Raw genomic sequence first — 21718 nt, 5'->3', positions numbered from 1 at the left:
AGAGATGTTAGGAGAACTGTGGTAGACTTTCCTCACTCTCGTGCACAATGACAGCCACTTGTAAGTAATGGAGCGGCCTTTCAAATGTGACATGTATCACATTTCTGGTTAAAACGTGTGTTTCAGGTTATTCCTGTTTTCCCATTATTTGTGTGTAATCCTCTTACTCAGAAGCTGGCAGTATACAAAGCAGTGCCAAAAACATGACGGTAACATAGCTACACACCGAGATCACGATATCAAGTGGTGGCAACTTCCAAACAGCGCGTCGGATGTCCTTTAGCCCAACACAGTGCACCAGGAAGTCCCTTGCAGAAATACGGAGCCACGCTGCCTCTATGGCTGCTCATAATTGTTAAAGTGTTGCCAGTGCAGAATTCTGTGCAAGAACTGACTTCTCGATTGTGTTCCATAAATGTTCAATGCGATTCGTGTCGAGTGATCTAGGTGGCTATATCATTCACTCAAATTATCCAAAATGATCTTCAACCCAATTGCAAACAATTGTGGCTCGGTGACAAGGCACATTGTGATGCGTTAAAATTCCATCGTTGTTTTAGAACTTAAGTCCGAGAATGGCTGCAAATGTTCTCCGAGTATATCAGATGGATCAGAGTGCAGTGTCCATTCCACGTAAACACAGCCCACTCCGTTACGGAGTCACCACCAGCTTCGACAGTGCCTCGTCGATAACTTACGTCCGTCGCTTTGTGGGGTCAGTGCCGCACACTGACCCTACCGTCAGCCTTTACCGACTCAAATCGGGACTCGTCTGATCGGGCCGGGGTTTTTCAGTCATCTAGGGTCCGACTGATGTGATCGCAAGTCCAGGAGAGGTGCTGCAGGCAATGTTGTGCTGTTAGCAAAGGCACTTATGCCTGTCACCTGCTGCCATAGCCCATTAATACCAACTTTGCAACACTGTCCTAACAGATATGTACAGGATGGAAACCATTCGAGGAATATTTTAGGGAATTACTTTAAAAAATTTATTTCAAAGGCCCAGTGGAATCTTTACCAGTTTTCTCCCAGAGTAGTTCACGCCGTGTCTACCTGACAAGTCGTTTGCATTTCAAAACCGAGGCGGTTTTGTCCAGTTAAAGCTGCTAACAGGAGATGCCCTGAGCCCTCTGCTGAAATTGCTAGCGAATTCGAGCCATCGGGTTTAGCCGACAGCGTGCGCGGGATACCGATCGCGTGTGTGGACGCTGCAGTATTCTGCGGGGCAGAACACAGTTGCTTCTCTCTCTTGTAATCCAGACCTCGAGCAGAACAGATGTCTTTTTGGGAGGCAGAGCCTCTGGCTCTGCTTTTCACAACCGGCCAGCAACATAAGTTAACATGAACCACTTCCCCTTCCATTGCCCATTTTAATTAATTGTTTGACCTTCGAGACTGGCCTAAACCTGCTAACTTCCGACCCTAGGCACGCCCTTTGTACTCCGTATATTGAAATATATCCTCTTTATTGCACTTAATATCCTGTTTTGTTATTTAACAGCAGCCCTGGATGCCCACTACCAAATACTGACCGCTCGACGACCTGCACACTGCCGCCACGAGGCATATTTCACAACCTTCTTGCCCCTTCCCTGCCATTTTATACATTAACATTGGTGTCAGAAGTTTCTCTCGCCACCCCCAAACCACATACTCTTTTACAGATACATTCATCCTACACCCCTCATTAATTTCTGTGGTTATTTCACGCAGAGTTGCTTGTCTGTTAGCATTGAGAGCTCTACACAGATGCCGCAGCTTTCAGTCATTAATTGTAGGCTGTTGGCCACTGCGATGGCCGTGATGAGAGGTCGTGGCCAAAATTTGGTGTGCTTGACGTACTCTTGACAATGTGGCTCTCAGCATATTGAATTCCCTTACAATATCTGAAATGGAATGTGCCCTGTGTCTAGCTCCAACTATCATTCCTTGTTCAAAGTCTGTTCATTCCTGTCATGCTGCCATAACTGCATCGGAAAACAATTCACGTGAATCGCCAACTATTCACGTTAATCGCCAACTATTCACGTTAATCGCCAACTATTCACGTTAATCGCCAACTATTCACGTTAATCACCAACTATTCACGTGAATCGCCAACTATTCACGTGAATCGCCAACTATTCACGTTAATCGCCAACTATTCACGTTAATCGCCAACTATTCACGTTAATCGCCAACTATTCACGTTAATCGCCAACTATTCACGTTAATCGCCAACTATTCACGTTAATCGCCAACTATTCACGTTAATCGCCAACTATTCACGTTAATCGCCAACTATTCACGTGAATCTCCAACTATTCACAAGAATCGCCTGAGTACAAAAGACAGCTTCGCCATTGCACTGCCCTTTTATACCACCATCATTATATCAGCATATCATTCTCCCACAACTTCTATCAAAAAAATTAATGTTCACTATATGGCATAATTATTGATAAAATCCAAAAATTTTAAATGGTGCCTAATCCTTTCGTTAAGATGCATAATCTTATGTTATGTATTATGTATTACAGTTAGAAAGTGTGTGGCTTGAAGCAGTATATGTGATGGTGCGCAATGGGTCATTCATCCATTAAAGGAGGTAGGTAGTTCTTACCCCATAGTACTTCTTTGCAGATAATAAGAGATGTGTGTACCAAGTTTGGTTAAAATTGATCCATTGTTTTAGATGTCGTAAGTACAAGTACGTACACACACACACACACACACACACACACACACACACACACACACACACACACACACACTAACTCACTCACTCCCCCCCCCCCACCACCACCCCCCACCCCACTCACAAGTCCACAAAAATAATTCATTGGTTCAAACTGTACAAAGCATCAAAATTCTTCAAAGTAGGACCATCTTACATACAGATTATTTACCAAAAAGATTTTTAAGCACTGTAGGCATCCTGGCTTGGAGTCTCTCTCAGGACTCCCGTAACAGCAGTTTTTATGTTGTTCACAATCTTGAATGGCGTATTTCTGAGTGTGTGTTGAGCCAAGGGCAGAATAAAAATGTGTGCGAAAATGCAAAGTGAGGTTGAGACTGTAGCTTAGTCTCTTTTTTTTTTTTTTTTTTTGCTAGATAATCCTCACCAAGGTGGTGTAGCTGGATGCAGTGTCTCAGAAGAGTTTCCTGAGAATGTCGGTGGGCTGTCTGATGTACGCAATCCATTCCCCCAGCCTTTTGAGCACTTTCAAATAAAATGCAGCACTGATGGTCTATCTGGCAGATACAAACTCATGGTGGATGATACCATTAGCACTGAAAAAGACAATGAGCACTGCCTTCACCTGGGATCTGCTCTCACAGTTGTCTTCTCAGAACAAGGTGACTGCAAGGAGTGCCACTCGGAGCTCTGTTTCTTTGCCTGAGGGTCGTATTCTGAAACCCACGACTCATATCCAGTTGTAACATTGTCCAAAAAATTACACCATTTCCATGCAATTCCAGTGTTCTTAAAAGTAGCACTGACTGCTTTTCTGTGAAGTCTCACTCTGAATTTTAAAAGGACACGACATACTCATTTCTGCATATCTAAGGGTATTACACCAGCAATATGTGTAACACTTGGTGAGAAGACAATAAATGGCGTGGAAAGCTAAAAATTCTTAGGTTTCCACACTGTTGAGAAATTAAACTGGAAAAAGTGTATTTTGCAGCTCCTGAACAACTTATTTCAGCCACATTTGCACTTAGAATCACTGCAAATCTCGGGGAGAGAGAAATCTGTAAGCTGACGTTTTGCATATTTTCATTCAAATGTGTCATATGGAACAATGTTCTGGGGTAGCTCAGTTTTAAGAAGAAAAGTTCACTGTTCAAGAACATGCTGTAAGAAATAATATAGGGCGCTCACCCACAATCATCTTGAAGATATTTGTCAAAGGAGTTGGGCATTCTGACAACTGCTTCACAATGTATAAACACTAACGTACATAATTACAATACTGGAGGAGAAAAATGACATGAATTATTCCAGATCAGCTTAATGTTGTCTTTAGAACAAAAAAAATTGGTGCACAATGCTGCAACTAAAGGTTTTGATCACTTACTCATGTATACAAAATATCTGACATACAGGAAAATAAAATATGAAAACAAATTGAAAAAAATTCTCCCTGACAACTCCACCTAATCCATACAAGAATTTCTATTATTGTAATGTGGGGTGGTGGGTAGTAATTACAAACTAACGCATGTATGTACGTGCCACCTCACATTACACTAATAGAAATTCTACGCACACGCACGCGTCACCTCACATTACAATAATAGAAATTCTACACGCACACGCACTTGCTCTCTCACACATACAGGTAAGAAATGTTCAGTGTGTAACTGTATTTACAAATTAATTTGGGATGTGAATGTAAAATGAGTCATTCCATATCATTATGATTCATTGTGCAAAATGTTCCATGCAGTACGAAACACACCGACCAACCAATAGACAAGCTCTTGTTTGGACTTCTGGTCATCAGCCAAATTTTTGGCACCATTTTTGCATACACTTTCTTCATCTGTAATTGCTCGGTTGCAGTCTTGTAGACAATGGTTTTAGGATGTAACCACAGTGTGGGCTGTCACACAAACACTCATTCTACAATCTGTGTTCTCAAAAGATCATGCAAATGAGGCACACACTCTTCACCTATCGATGGCAAAATACCTGCGCAGTCGCTGGAAATATTTCAGTAAAAGACTTTCTGAGTTTTACGCAGAACTTGATTGTGTACCGTTGCTCTATCAATGCTATACAAGGCTGGACCTGGACCAACAACAGAAGTTCACAGAGACATATCCCGAGTCTGTGAGGTCCGAGAAAACTGTTTGGTTATGTTGGGAAGCTAACACCTATTAACAAGTCCGGGTGGGGAGAACGTTCTTCAATCAGTAGCAGTGCCAGAACAGAACTAGCGATATTGTTTTCCAGACAAAATTAGTACATATTGGGCTGGTGCATAAGTTCATAGTGTTTTCTAGAGTTTAGTAAACACACCAGACACACATAACAGATAGTTTAATCACCAATAATATATTCTCCTTCACTATTTACAGCAGTCTGCCAACACTGGGGTAACCTTTGAATCCTGCTATTGTAGAAATCGTGCAGTTTTGCGGTGAGAAATTAATTGAGCCTTATGCAATTTTGTCAATTGAGCCTTGTTCGGAGCACACACTGATTTAGAAAGGAAGTCCCTTGAAGGATGTTCGATGGAACAGAAAAGGTGAAAATCTGAGGGTGCAAGATCAGGTGAATAAGGTGGGTGTCGAATTACTTCCTAGCCTACTCCTGCATAGTGTTTTTTGTTGATCCAGCAAAATGTTGGCAGACATTATCGTAGAGTAGCATCGCATCATGCAGTCTTCCTGGTCGTTGATCTCGGATTGCGTCTGCGAGACATCTCAGTTGTTGCCAATAAATGTCAGCAGTGACTGTTACACCCCGGGGAAGCAATTCGTAGCACACCACACTGTCGTCATTCCACCAGATGTAGTACATTATCTTTTCTAAGTGCGTGCAGGTCTTTCTATGGGCAGCTGTTGCTTTGTTTTGGCTCAATCATTCTGTTGTAGCCCAAGAACACTATAAATTATTGCTGGAACAGTTAACACAGATGGAAGAAAAGATACATTAACACAGATGGAAGAAAAGATACACACAACTAGCAATACACAACTGGCCAGAGGTGCCTTGTGCTGCGGCCTACATATTCAGTAGTTCCAACACACAACTGCTGTCCTTTAGATACGAGCTACAAAGTGATGCACACATTCCTTTCTTTTCTTTATGTTAGCATACATACACAATTTCTTGTTGCCAGTAATGATACAGGGCAGGAACGGCCCATGTTGTTCACAAAGCTAATTGATGATGAGCAAGCAGGGATGCTTATATGACCACCAACTGATTTTCACGATTTTGGCTTAGACCGTGCAGTTCCCCTACACACGATTTTTCAATCTTCACCACTGCGTGCAAATGTCAAACAATGGTGAAATGATCACAGTTCATCACAGCTGCCAGTTCTTGAGTAAAGTGAGACGGATCACTGTGGATTAATGTGTTTAAACAATCTTCATCAAACTTCAAAGGTTTTCCGGAATGTGGAGAGTCACTAATGTCAAAAAGACCTCCTTCGAGATAGAAAACCATTATCTCGTCACGCTCTGTCCGACGGCATTACCCTCAAACAGAGTGCAAATGTTTCTGGCTGCTTTTGCTGCTGTCACCCCTCTACTGAAGTCAAACAGAAGAATATGTCAGAAATGTTCCCAATTTTCCACTTAGCACTCCATTGTCTAGCATCCGAGGCTCCACTCACTGGCAACCTTTCAATGAGTTGATACTTTCACACCTCAAATTATTAATTTTGTTATCTCTTAAATGAAGTATTCATATTAAAGAACTCGGAGGAAACAAATTCTTACGGTGTACACCTTATACGCGGCTGAAAGGCTTTTTTTTTAAATGTTACATGTATTTACGTGAACAGTTTAGCTTAAGAATTAGCAATTACCTGCTTAGGACAGTTGCAGTCACCACCCGGCAGCGGCGGCAGGCCGAGTACCTTGCGCTCGTGGCACATGAGGCAGATGATCTGGGGCGGGTGGCGCACAAACGGCGGCTCTCCGTTACAATTGCAGAAGTTCTTCGGCAGCCCGTAATCCGTCATAGGCCCCTTGAATTCGGTAACAGATACTATCAATATATAAGGAGAAAAGCACAGGAACTCTGGAGAGATATACCGAGAGTTTACACTTTTAATTAATGAAATAATATTTTACACCCGATAATCGAGTCCCACATTAGTGCCTCGAAGGTGTTGCATTATTTATAAACGTTCAGTTACAACCAATAATTAAGATTCTTTATGTAACACTCAATATCAGATTGCACCAAACATACTCAGTATTGAAATGTACTCGGCACCTGAGACCCCCTCGGCTTACTACAATTAGGAAAATAAAATAGTTATTTGATTGGTATTCCTGGTTTGAAGCTGATGAAAAGCACTGTTGTCAGCACTATATTGTTTAAGTCGGGTGTGGTTATAGCACGAGAGAGCTCCAGCACACTTTGCTCTTCAGATGAGTGAGTTCATTGGTGAACTGTTACTATGACAGCTGTGATTCAGCATCATCTCCAAACCCACTGAATGGACACCACACATCCCGTACCTTACCAGACTGATGACTTATTATGGGGAATGATCAAGTCCCGTGTGGTTCAACAGTGATTCGAGACTAATGAATTGTGTAAAGGTATCGTGGAGGCCTTTCCAATGGTATCTCCAGAGATGCTCTGCGAGACGTCAAGGGCGGCAAGGAGACACGTAGATCTCTGTATAAGGCGGAACGACACACAGATCCACGGGACACACAGTTTTTAGTAGTAAGTACTCCAAAATACAATACACTTACCGATTTCATCTCGAGTCGTACAGTGCACGTCAATTCAGCATCATGAATTTAAGTGGGAAAAAAGTATGTTAGACATCTGTACTGTATGTGTTGGGAAATAAAATGTTTCCAGATTATGAATTTCTTGAAAACGGTAAAAGGCCATGAAAAATGTATATTTTGTAAGTTTTTAATATAGTATAGAACAAAAAAAAGTAACTAATAAACTGAAAGTACTAGCAACCCAACAGATTATTTGCTTTAGAGCTCCCTTTTAGAATGTTCAAAAAAAGGTGAGATACCCATTTACAGTCTTTCATTTAACTCACAAATTTAAGAAAAAAGTAAAAAAATTAGAGTTTTTCTAATGTTAACTTTGCTGTTCAATATTATTACTACTCACTATATAGCGGAGATGCTGAGTTGCAGATAGTCACAACAAAAAGACTGTCAAGCAAGTACGCTTCCGGCCAAAAAGGCATTTAAAAAATAATAATAATTCCACTTACAAAGAAAGCAAGTGCTGACAAGGTGAGAAAATTACAGAACTACCAGGTCACGGTTGCAATATACTAACACGAATTCTTTACAGACAAATGGAAAAACTGGTAGAAGTTGACCTCGGCGAAGATCAGTTTGGATTCCATAGAAATGTTGGAACACGCAAGGCAATATTGACCATAGGACTTATATTAGAAGATAGATTAAGGAAAGGCAAGCATACATTTTTAGCATTTGTAGACTTAGAGAAAGCTTTTGACAATGTCGACGGGAATACTCTCTTTCAGGGGTCAAATACAGGGAGCAAAAGGCTATTTGCAATTTGTACAGAAACCAGATGGCAGTTATAGGAGTTGAGGGGCATGAGAGGGAAGCAGTGATTGGGAAGAGAGTGAGACAAGCTTGTAGCCTATCACCGATGTTATTCAATCTGTATATTAAGCAAGCAGTAAAGGAAACAAAAGAAAAATTTGGAGTAGGAACTAAAATCCATGGAGGAGAAATAAAACCTTCGAGTTTTGCCGATGACACTGTAATTCTGTCAAAGACAGCAAAGGACCTGGAAGAGCAGTTTAACAGAATGGACAGTGTCTTGAAAGGAGGACATAAGATGAACATCAACAAAAGCAAAACGAGGATAATGGATTGTAGTTGAATTAAGTCGGGTGATGCTGAGGGAATTAGATAAGGAAATGAGACACTTAAAGTAGTAAAGGAGTTTTGCTATTTGGGGAGCAAAATAACTGATGATGGTCGATATAGAGAAGATATAAAATGTAGACTGGCAATGGCAAGAAAAGCGTTTCTGAAGAAGAGAAATTTATTAACATCCATTATAGATTTAAGTGTCAGGAAGTCTTTTTTGAAAGTGTTTGTATGGAGTGTAGCCATATATGAATGATAAATAGTTTAGACAAAAAGAGAATAGAAGCTTTCGAAATGTGGTGCTACAGAAGAATGCTGAAGATTAGATGGGTAGATCACATAACTAATGAGCAGGTATTTAATAGAATTGGGGAGAAGAGGAATTTGTGTCACAACTTGACTAGAAGAAGGGATCAGTTGATAGGACACATTCTGAGGCATCAAGGGATCACAAATTTAGCATTGGAGGGCAGCATGGATGGCAAAATTGTAGAGGGAGAACAAGATATGAATACACTAATCAGATTCAGAAGGATGTAGGTTGCAACAGTTATTCAGAGATGAAGCTTGCACAGGATAGAGTAGCATGGAGAGCTGCATCAACCCAGTCTCTGGAGTGAAGACCACCACCACCACCACCACCACCACCACCACCACCACAACAACAACAACAACAACTGCAACTGCAACTCTGCATCTCCACATCTCCACTATACAGTGAGTAGTAATCTATCCTTTTCATAATATTGTCTTTCCCATCCTTAATTTTCCATTGATGCATTAATATTTTTATGAGTTTTTACAAATTATTCACTCAAAAACCCCCACGAAAATGTATGCAAATTGCACAGTCAGTTATTATAAGAGTAGTTGGTGCAGTCAAAGTGGGCAGTTCTTTGTGTGTACTCAAAGTGTTGGAGATTTTCAGTATTATGCGAATTTAGCATTTAATTTCAAGTGATAAATAAGCATGTTGGCACATGTTATAAACACAGCTGAACTTTCACATGAATTGCTCTGCTTAGAGTTTTGTATGTGGTTTCAACTTTTTGTTGGAAACAATTTCAGTGCAGGAATAACAGTAGCAAAAGGGTGAGATGGATGGCTTATGAAAATGGACACAAGATGATTGTGTTTAAGAAATATGGAAAAAAGTTGTTGGAAATCTGGCTGCCTTACTTGGTCCTCAAGTAATTGTGTTGTCATCAAATCCATTGTGCATGTATTGCTATATTATTGTGTGTATGATAATCAGTGGTTGGTGGAACAAATAACTAGTACCTCTTATGAGCAGCAAGATGGAACAGACTCCTTTAAGACACCTCACAGTTTGGCAAATACTTTCAAAAGATGATTCCCAGTTGATCAATGTGCAGTTTCAATTCCCCAACTGCTGCTATTCTTGGATCATCCTTGCCCAGAGCCATATTCAGCCCATCTTCACAAGTTATATAAGAAGGGGAGGAATGAACTCTCTTTCAGCAGCTTAGTGCTGAATGTTACAGAATGAACCTCTTTCGGCAGACTTCTTGTAAAGTAGATGAAATATAAATACAGGGTAAAAAGATTTTGGTTAATCAATTGATTGCCTAGTGAGGTTTATGGACTCTTCACCTTACATTTCAAACACTGAAACAGTGTGTGCAATTCTGATTCATGGTATGTCATGAAAGAAAATCAAGAAAAAAGGGTAGAAATTTGTGAAAAAAAATTATTAGAAAAAAGCATAAAGGTAACACGCATTTTCTATATCTAAGCTTGTTATAAAATGCTTGAATAGAACCCAAAGTTATTTTCCCACCTACTTACAGCACTACAAAACATACTTATTTTGACTCAGAAATACCACTTTTGCATTACACTCACTCAACAAACATTAAAATATTAAAATCTCCAAGATATTTTGACCTTGAGTGCAGATAGGTCTTTCTTAAAAATTACTCACATTTTGCACACAGAAAAATTGCTCACTCTGCCTATACCTTCCATAAGTACAATTAGCAAATAATATCCCAGACAATTTTTAGAATATTCAGGATAGGGGTTTTAGAGAAAAAGAAATTATGGCATTAATGCCATTGCTGACAAATAGCATAGTTTCCACATTTTTATTCCTCAAGACAGTTAACATCCTATGACTATTATATTGCTTTCAGTTTTTTAGTTTCTTTTATTCTCTATTTCAATAACAAATTTTCACAAATAACCACATTTACACAAGTCTATAATGTTTTAACAAGTCATTTGAGTCAACATAAAACGGGAATATTTTATTTTTGATAAATGTCATGTGGAGCTTCAACATTTATGAATTTTTTTTTCCCCAGAAAACTTTGAAACACTGATGTCACACATTCAGTCTTGACCTGTATGATAAAAGATGAAACTGGCCTACTGTCATGATCTACAGATATGGGGACTTTTCATACAAACTGTGTATGTGCAAAAGACACTTGGAGAAAATTAATTGATTATATGCTTGCTGTTCTCATGGTGTACAGCAAGGGATCTTGCTGTAAAACATGAGCTGCATGTAAAAATGTTTAACCGCCAGACCAGTATTCAAGCATACAGCCAGTTAACATAGCTCTAGAGAAAAGGCAGAACCTCTCCCACCTCTGTGGTACACAGGCCATCATGTGTACACGTTAGAGATATCAAATGCTATGAGGGTTGCCCAGAAAGTAATGCATCACTTTTTTTTTCTCAGCCAAAAACAATTCTAGGAATGTGAAACTTTACGTATATTTTATTTGAAATCTCCTGAGTGAGCACGCCAAGTTCCCGTCACTTCTGACAGATTTTAGCGTAGCAGCAGGACAGTTTCAAAATGGTGTCTGTAGGTAATGTACATTACAAGCAATATGCCGCCTTTGAAGCTCTCACTGCAGAGAAAGAAACTGTGGGGAATATTCACAAATGCTTGTGCGAAGTGTATGGAGCATCGGCTGTCGTCGCTGGGCACGATGGATGAGGTCATCAGAAGGTGGTTCGGCAAAGCTCTACAATTTGCAGCAGTCAGGGAGATCATCCACAGCTCCTGACGAACCTGACCTAGTCCCCTAGGACTTTCACTTGTTTAGGCCATTAAAGAATGCCATTTGTGGAAGACATTTTGAGGAAGATGAGGTGGTGATTCACACAGTGAAGCACTGGCTCTGCCATCAGGACAAAGATTGGTACCAACAGGGCATACAGGGCCTTGTTTTGCACCAGAGAAAGGCCACAGAAAGGGACGGAGATTATGTGAAAAACAGGGTGTGTAGATAAAACACTACTCTTTTGTGAGTGTAATTCTCATTATGTTCAATGAAGAATTGGTGAAGAACAAAAATGTGGTGCATTACTTTCTGGGCAACCCTCGTAAATGGCTACATTTGCTTGTCACATTGGACACTACTGTGATGAGCAGATTGTGATGACTGATGGATCCTATTGTGATCATGTGGTTATAATTAGATTTTAAATATTCACAAGGGTCTACGTTTTCTAGATCCATGCCAGTTCTAATATAATATAATTTATAACTGACACACACTTCATTTCATATGAATGTGCACAATATATACCACTGATGATGGGCAGCATGGTGGAGCACTAGTCTGGCAATCCATATAGGATGTTTCAAAAAGAAAATATGAGGGGCATCTGAAAAGTCCGTGCAAAAATAAAACTACTTACATGTTTATGGTAAACCTTTTTTTATTTTTCGACATAGTCTCCTTTAAGACTTATACACTTTGTCCAATGCTGTCCCAATTCGTTGATCCCTTCCAAATAATAGGAATTTTCCAAGTTTGCAAAATAGCTATTAGTTGCTGCAATCACCACCTCATTTGAATAAAATCTTTGTCCCACCAGCCATTTCTTTATATTGGGGAACAAATAGTAGTCCGAGGGAGACAAGTCTGGAGAATAGGGGGGATGTGAAATGAGTTGGACTCCTATTTCCATTAATTTTGCAACCACAACTGCTGAGGTGTGTGATGGTGCAATGTCGTGATGGAAAAGGACTTTTTTGCGGTCCAGTCGCCAGCATTTTTCTTGTAGCTCTGTTTTCAAACGGTCCAATAACGATGAATAATATGCACCTGTAATAGTTTTACCCTTTTCCAGATAGTCGATGAGAATTATCCCTTGCGAATCCCGAAAGACAGTTGTCATAACCTTTCCGGCCGAAGGAATGGTCTTTGCCTTTTTTTGGTGCAGATTCTCCCTTGGTAACCCATTGTTTAGATTATTGTTTGGTTTCAGGAGTATAGTAATGTATTCATGTTTCATCGACAGTGATGAAACAGTGCTTGAAGTCCTGCAGATTCTTCCTGAACAACTGCAAACAATTCTTGTTTCTTCACACGATCCCGTTTTTGGTCAACCTGAGCAATCGTGGAAGCCATCTTGCAGATAACTTGCACATGTCCAAATGTTTATTCAAAATATTATGTACCCGTTCACTTGAGATGTTACTGCACTAGCAATCTCACACATCTGAACTCTTCTGTCATCCATCACCACATCATGAATTTTATCAATGACTTCTGGTGTCGTAACCTCCTCAGGGCGTCTAGAATGTTCAGCATCACTCGGGCCCATACGGCCACTCCGAAAATTTTGAAACCACTAATAAACTGTTCTAATCGAAGGTGCAGAGTCACCGTAATGTTTACCAAGCTTCTGTTTAGTCTCCCGAGGCGTTTTGCCTTTCACAAAGTAATGTTTAATCACTGCACGAAATTCTTTTTCGTCTATTTTTTGACAATCACTCAACTTCTTTGATTCACACGAATGCCAAACACAAAGAAATAGACCAATACGGCTGAAACTTGTTGCAGGTTATTTCCAAAGATGCTACTAACTAAACATGACCTCGATACGTGCCAGTGGTGCCATCTCTTGAACTTTGCACGGACTTTTCAAACGCCCCTCGAATGTATTAAAAAAGTATTATGCTGTCAAAGCAATCTGTAGCTGCACCAAGGCTTAGTTATTGGAGGAACGAATACATTATCTAGTTTATATTCATTCCCACTATGTGTCAGTTGTCTTCTGTTTGCTTGGTTACTGTCACGTGTTGCAAAATGGCGGCAGGAATCATTTTGTGTTCTCAAATTTGTAAAGTGTAATTCGATGATTACAGTGCACAGACATCTCAGATTGAGTAGGAAACTGATCCTCCAAATGGATGAAACATTTGCAGATGGCGCTGACAGTTTGTAAGAGCAGGACGTGTATGTGACGGAAATAGTACTGCCCACCCCGGTGTTTCAGATGATGTCGCACAAATTCAAACCGCTTTCCACCGTAGTCCTACAAAATCAACTTCTTGTGTCAGTCGGTGTTACAACAGCATACAACAACTTGGCATATTTTGAGACACTGGACAGTTATGAAGCCATACGAGTTACAGCTCTTACATCGTGACGCCTACTGCAAACGTGTGGCATTTTCTGATTAGCTTCAGAATGCTACTGACAACAATAACACTTTTGCACAACACATCACATTCACCTTACTGGGAAAGTAAAGAAACAAACTGTTCAAATTTGGGGCCTACAGGAGCCACATGCACACAAGTAACGTATACAAGATTCCCCCACAGTCAACATGTTTTGTGCAACATCCCAATCTTTCTTTTTACAGTCCATTCTTTTTTGACGGAAACACGATTAACGGTCGACAGTACCTTGCTATGTTACAAAACTGGTTGTTTCTTAGGCTGAACAAGGACAATTTCATTCTTCGACAAAATGGGACACCCTCTCACTGCATGAATACCTGAATGAAACTTGACTGAGCTATTGAAGTGGTCAGCAATTCTCAGCTGGCCTCCACAATCACTGAATTTGATGCCCCGTGACTTCTTTCATGAAGTACAATCGCTATGCACTAACACTATGCCAAAACATAGAAGGGTAGAAGAACTGGATCCATACTGCCATAACATTTGTGACTACGGATGCACTTACTCGAGTACGGGTGGAATTCGATTCGATGTCATATTGTTTTTGTCACTGGTGGAGGACATATCTGTAATCTAAACCTGAGATATTTGTAAATGCGTGTCCCAAATTTTATAGTTGTATCTCTTACAGTCTGATAAATATATGCATTTGAAATATATACAGAGTGTTTCAAAAACGACTTTGCAACTTTGAAAATACATATAAATTAGTTAATTCATAGTACCTACAGAGGTGATTGTAGAGTCAATCTGTAGGGAAATACATCAAGTTTTGTCTTGAGTAGTTCATTAGTGCCGAATCGCACCATAAGGAGCACTACCAGCAGTTGCGTTAAGGATGGCTGCCTTCACTGGACCTCAGTGCGCTAGCTATGTGTTTTGGTTTGAAGAATCTAAGTTGGCAACAACAGTTCAGCACAATTTCTGCACCAAGTACAATAAAGATTCTCCTAGTAGGCCAACAATTTATGAGTGGCATAGATCTTTTTACGAAACAGGGTGCTCAGTAAGTCATGGGCAATCATCAGTAAATCCGAGCACATCTGATGTCGTCAAGCGAGTGAGACGATGTTTTGTCAACAGACCTACCACCCTGCTACCTGGCTGACATCTGGGATTTTCTTAGTAGCTGCTTTTTAGGTCAATGGATTGGCTGTGATGAGCCAACTGCATGGCCTCCACATTCCCCAGACCTGCCACCACTATTTTTTTTATGGGGATTCTCAAGTATATCGTGTTTGTACCTCATGTGCCGGCTTCTCTGCCTGAACTTAAAGGAAGAATTCTCACCGTCAGTGAGCAAGTTACACCTGCAATGCTACAGCGAGTTTGGGAAGAAATTTACTTCCGATGGGATTTGTGCATAATAACCAACAGAGGCTACAGACAACATCTTCAGTTTAAGGTTAAAAAAATTAAAAAGAAAATCATGTTGATGTGTTTCCCTACAAAGTAACACTGTATCTTCTACCGTATCTTCTTTCAATAAATTTACATGAATTTTTAAATTTGTAAAGTGCTTTTTGAAATACCCTGCACATTTTTAACACCTTATATTTCACATGCAGCTTATGGTGTTCAGTAATACATCTCCTAACGAACACAAATTCTGATTAATTTTTCTATGCTGCAGTACCACCTCACATAGCAGGCTAAGCACATGACTGGGTGGGATTCACAGCCACACAAAACTTTTGTAAAGGCATTGTTGTCACCTCTGACTTTTAAAACTATTTATTTATGAAATTTGCTTTGCAATTTTTGCCATTTAGTCACTGTCCAGTGGAGGATAGTGAAAATATTCTGACTTGGCAAACTTCAAAATTTTAAATATGCCTGACCTGTGAGGAACCGTCTTGAGTGTAGCCTTGTACACAACTGAAACATGGATGATAAAACAGTTCACACAAGAACAAACAAATATTTGAAACATGGTGCCATGAAAGAATGCTGAAGATTAGGTGGGTAAGTAGTTATAACTAGGAACAGGAAAGAATTTTCTGATAAAGTTGGTGTTATGTTTTGCCAAATTTGGCGTTATTTTTTGCCAAATTTGGGGTTATTTTTTGCCAAATTTGGGGTTATTTTTTGCCAAATTTGGCGTTATTTTACTATTTTCTCCAATTTGATGTTAACTTTGGAAAATATAGTTTTTTGACAAATATGTTTGTCAAATTTAGTGTTTTTTTTGCTCAAATTTGGTGTTTTCCCCTTGCAAATTAGGTGTTATTCTTGATGCCAAATTTTCCAGTATTTTTCCAAATTAGATGTTTTTTTGCCAAATTACATGTTTTTTCTGCCTTGTTCAGTGTTTTTTCCCCATTGTTATTGCTTTGCCACATTGAATGTTTTTTTGCTAAATTCCACGTTTTTGTGAAGTTCAGTGGTGCTAATTTTGCCAAACTGGATGTTGTTTATTGTGCCAAATATGGAGCTTTTTGTCAAATTCACTCATTTTCATTACATATACATGCACAGACCCAGAATTTGGGCCGGCCACGGTGGTCTAGCGGTTCTGGCGCTGCAGTCCGGAACCGCGGGACTGCTACGATCGCAGGTTCGAATCCTGCCTCGGGCATGGGTGTGTGTGATGTCCTTAGGTTAGTTAGGTTTAAGTAGTTCTAAGTTCTAGGGGACTTATGACCTAAGATGTTGAGTCCCATAGTGCTCAGAGCCATTTGAACCATTTTGAACCAGAATTTGGGATAAAAGCACTTCACAAAAGAAAGATAGGCAGACAAGGAACTGGAAGTAACTAATTGCTGTGGCAGTTTGCCAATGGTAAACCCTTCTGTGTGTGATGTTCACTGCTCTGACTGGAGGAAACACACAATTTTTAAAGTCAAAAGATATCAGTGATGATTTTCATAAGAAAAAGGAAAAATTCAATCAAGACATACTATTATTTTTTATAAAATTATTTAATTGGATAGTTAAAAAATCTACTCACCAAGCGGTGGCAGAACACGCACGTGTGCGCGTGCGTGCGTTATTATTTTTCATAGGTTTAAAAAGAGCTTTTGCCAATACTAGTAGAGTAAGTATAATGAAAATGCATGAGGTGACTTAGTATCTCTAACAAGCTGGTAAATTTCATAAAATCCTACATTTTCAGCTCAAAATATAAAATAAAAATTGTGAGCAAAATTTCTGAAGATTTCAAGGTCAAAATGAGTGCCAAACAAGAGGAGTCACTATCTCTGTTTTTATTTAGTGTCATAACCAACAAAATAACTGAAAAACTAAAACTGGGGAACACTTTTCGAGCATTATTAATACCTTCAAATGTGTCGTTGATACATAAAGGCTATATTACAAGTCAGTGAGGGTATTCAGTTGAATACAAATAAAACTTTTTTTTCATTATGATTCACCATTTTAGGAAATAATAAGGCACTCTAGTCTAGTAATGACAGTGGCACGTAAAGTGCCCTCGGCCACACACCGTTGGGTGGCTTGCGGAGTATAAATGTAGATGTAGATGTACCACAGTCTCTGCAAATTAATTTAATTAACTCTGCACTCTATTAACATTGACAAATATGTTGCAGCCAAAACTAAATTTCAAATTCAGAAGGCCATACTGTTGTAGAGACTTATGACAGTTTCAAGACGCAAGTTACTTTGTAGAAAATCTAAATTGTTCATACACAAATCATTAATTGCACCAGTTTGAGCCTACAGAATTGAAACAGACTTCCACAAAGAAAGGAGAAAGGAAACTAAAGAGATCTGAAAGCAAAATTTCAGGGAAAATATATGAACCTATAACAGATTAATAATTATAATAAGGCAGTACACCATAGTAGAAAATTGTTTTAGCTTTATTATTTTATTGGCTTAAAATGTTCCTTAGAGTGTCTATTTTTATGATTAATTCAAATAAAGTGTGTCGTGAATGTTAAAATACGTTGAAACTGTGAGTCACTGCATGGGGTCTGGAGCATTCCAGCACTCTAATGCAACCGAAGTAATACTGTAATCGTTGCTGACAGAGTAGGCGTCCTGTTAGTTTTGGATAGTATCACAGAGGGCATTAGTATCAACTAAAACACCATTCTCAATCAGATTTCTCTTTACAACATGATTAGTTTATGGTAAACAGCTTGAAAGCAAGTACCTGTCTTGGGTCTGCTTGTCACTCTGCTCCGTTTTTATATACAGTGTGTCCCATTTATCTTGACCACCCTAAATAACTGTTTGTCTAGATGCAAATTACAAAATGTTCCAAGCAAAAGTTCTTTAGCCATCAGGGGGACATCAGTCAGCAGGATTGCCCTCATCGTAGCTTCGTTTTTTTACGAAGATATGAACAGCAGTATGACTTTTTTAAATGTAACCCCGTAATTTTATTTGGTAATTCATTTCCCCTCCTAAAGACATATTTAAAAATGTATCACAATATACCATTACTGAAAAACGTTATTAATTATATAACACAACACTGATGTCGATACTCCCAGCGCTTAGTCCAGGTACTCGGGTTAATGGAACACATCCACGTGCTGACGTTGACAGAGGACAAGTGAAAAATAAGTAGAATGCACACCCGTCATTCCATCAACCATCGGCAGTTGAAGAGGAGTGTGAGTAGAATGTACAGCAACAAAGAGAAGGTAGAAATGCTACTCATCTTTGGGGAATGTAACTTAGCAGAACAGTAATTGCAATACTGTTTTCTCATGTACAGGTACATTTAGTGCAGTAGTTTAGTCCTTTTAAATACTGTTGTGTAGAGTAGGCATACCAACTGCATCGATATAACATTTCTTTTGTTGTTGTTGAAGGTAGGTGAAATGCTATGCATGCAGCGGAACTGTACAGAGAGCGATATCCTGAGAAGACCCACCTTCCGACGGATGTTTTCTCGTCTTGTTGCGACGCTTCAGAAAACGGGAAGTTTCAACCCACGATAACGCAATCGTCGTAGCACTCGCACAGACTAAGCTGCCGAAGTTATTGTTCTCGCTTCCGTTGCTATGAATCCACATGTGAGCACACGACAGCTTGAACATGAGATTCTCACACATCACCTGTTCCATCCTCACCACGTACACCTACATCAATACTTGCATGGGAATGATTTCCAGAATCGTGTACAGTTCTGGCAGTGGGCGCAGCAGCAAATCCTCGCCAACCCGAACATCTCCTCCAGTGTTCTATTTACCGATGAATGTTACTTCTCAAACAAAGGACAGGTAAATACGAGGAACATGCATTATGGCTCAGACAGGTAGAACATCAGCGTCAATGGAGAGTTAACGTCTGGTGTGGGATGCTTGGTACTACAAGTATTGGCCCTTATTTCATCAATGATAGTCTAAAACGGCACAGCGTATGCCAACTCCCTCAGATGAATTCTTCCTCCTCTTCTGGATGAAGTGCCGCTAAGAACCAGAATGCTTATGTGGTATCAACAGAATAAAATGATTTTTCTCTGTTCCTAATTACAGATGTGTTACCAGTAGGTTTGATCATCATGAACACACCTTTACAGGAGGAGCATAAGGCCAGGAGGTGTTGCAGCCCTCTTTGAGTGGGGGGTTCATCCTGCCGCCCCACGGAGCCTCCAAGATCTTGTCGGGCAGCGGCGGCGGCTGCCACGGCTCCTGTCGGCCCTCCCACGTCCTCTCTGACGATGGCAGATTCTCCAGCTTCTGCTCGGTGACCTTGGTGGCCCTCCTTTTTGACACAACACTGATCTGGGAAGGACTTCCCTCTTCCTCGATCTTCATCCTGCAAAATAAAATATACAAGTCTACAACTCTGATGAAACAAAAGTGAAAGGCCTCACACATCACACGAGTATAAACGTCAGCACACAAGCTGTAAAAAATGAATTGTACTGTCAATCGAGACACACGCAGAATACATAGCAGTAATAAGAAGTAATGTTGGATTAGTATTCGTTTTGACCGCTCCATTACGTCATTCTGCATATGGATGGAAAAATTGTAAAGCTAGTTAAAAGAGAAAAGTAACCACGAGCACAGCTACAACGTATACAGGTCTGGACAAAATGGTTAACAAATACAACACTAACTGCCAATTCCATCAATTGACGGGATCTGAAAATCTGATTACACTGACAATCCAGGCATTTGACAGGGTAAAATTTCTATTAATTTTAAATAAAAAAAAATCATGTATATTAATGGGCTTGGCCAGTCTTCATTCTGCTGTGAGGGAACTGTGATTTCTAAAACAGCTGGTAGATGGTAGAAATGTAGTTTCTAAAGCAACCAGTAAATCATATTTTTTGTATGAAATCAAGATGCTATGCAGTGGCAGCTGTTCGTTCAGTACGTTGTTAAACCAGGGAGATGGCTTTCGTTTTCTTACAGACAACAAAATTTTGTGTGAATTCTGCAACTATGTTGCCAGTGACATTGAGGATGACATCAGCAACACTTCTGATAACAATCCTGTGCACTAACAACTGTGTTAAACAAACTGTGTTAAACATGGAGTGAGTATTTCTCGACTTTGTGAAACAATTTTTCTGACAGTTCTTTATTTTCTGAACCATGACATATTTTTTTAATTGCTATAGGCAAATTGGAAATTCTGTCTTGGACTGTTTCTGCAACATGTCTCAGTTGTTGACATTAAATGCCAGCAGTGGTGGTCACACAGGGGAAGCAATTCGTAACATCACACCACCGCTGTTCCACCAGACGTATAACATTACCTTTTGTGGCTGCATGCAGGTCATTGTACGGGTAATTGCTGCTTTGTTTGGAATCACCCATTCCTTCTTTTCAATATGTTAGCATAAAAACATGATTTCTCATCACCAGTAATGGTACAGGACAGGAATGGTCTGTGATGTTCAAAACACAGCTGGTGACCAGCAACTACAGATGCAGATAATGCCGCCTGATGGTTTTTTGTGATTTTGGCTTAGAACATGCGGTGCCCATACACCAGATTTCTGGACCTTTTCCATTGCACGTAAGTGGCACACATTCATGGAATGACTGCAGTTCAAATTTGCCAGTCCTCAAGTACATCAACGTGAACTGTTGTGGATCAATGCTTTTAAACGATCATCATCAAACCCCGAATGTGAAGAGTCACTGATGTCAAAATGATCCTCCTCGAAATGATAATACCATTTTCTTGCCATACTCTGTCCAGTGGCATTATCCCCATACACACCATAAATGCCAGCCGGGGTGGCCGAGCGGTTCTAGGCACTTCAGTCTGGAACCGCGCAACCGCTAGCGTTGCAGGTTCGAATCCTGCCTCGGGCATGGATGTGTGTGAGGTCCTTAGGTTAGTTAGGTTTAAGTAGTTCTAAGTTCTAGGGGACTGACCTTAGAAGTTAAGTGCCATAGTGCTCAGAGCCATTTGAACCACGCCATAAATGTATATGGCTGCCTCTGCTGCTGTAGCCTCTCTATTGATCCCAAACACAAGAATATCCACAAAATGTTCCTATTTCTCAACTGGGCACTCCATTTTCTAGCATCCACAGTTCCATTCACTACCTCCAAATGACGAAATGACAATATGGAAACGCAAATAGCAACAGTGACTCACAAATAAAAAAAATAACAGTTTATAAATAAACCCATAGCAACCAGAGTACCAACACACAAAACTGAAACGCTACAAACTTTTGCAACAACCTAATAATTTAGAATCTCACCAGTACACCACTGATTGTTTAAAGAATTAAACTCTCAAATA

The 21718-nt window shown here is 39.9% G+C and overlaps 1 protein-coding gene across 1 annotated transcript in view; it reads right to left on the bottom strand.

Moving 5' to 3' along the window:
- LOC126109564 (uncharacterized) overlaps positions 1–21718 on the bottom strand; it is a 151297-nt gene that overhangs the window by 45587 nt on the left and 83992 nt on the right. Inside the window, exons 8-9 of the mRNA XM_049914586.1 lie at positions 19513–19759; positions 6534–6695 (exon numbers count right to left, since the gene is read on the bottom strand). Of these exons, the coding sequence (XP_049770543.1) occupies positions 6534–6695; positions 19513–19759 (409 nt within the window). The remainder of the gene's footprint in view (positions 1–6533; positions 6696–19512; positions 19760–21718) is intronic.

Source organism: Schistocerca cancellata, chromosome 12 (genome assembly GCF_023864275.1).
Source record: "Schistocerca cancellata isolate TAMUIC-IGC-003103 chromosome 12, iqSchCanc2.1, whole genome shotgun sequence".
Classification (NCBI taxonomy): domain Eukaryota; kingdom Metazoa; phylum Arthropoda; class Insecta; order Orthoptera; family Acrididae; genus Schistocerca; species Schistocerca cancellata.
The sequence above is the reverse complement of the archived record's forward strand: the minus strand, read 5'-3'. Positions and strand labels throughout refer to the sequence as shown.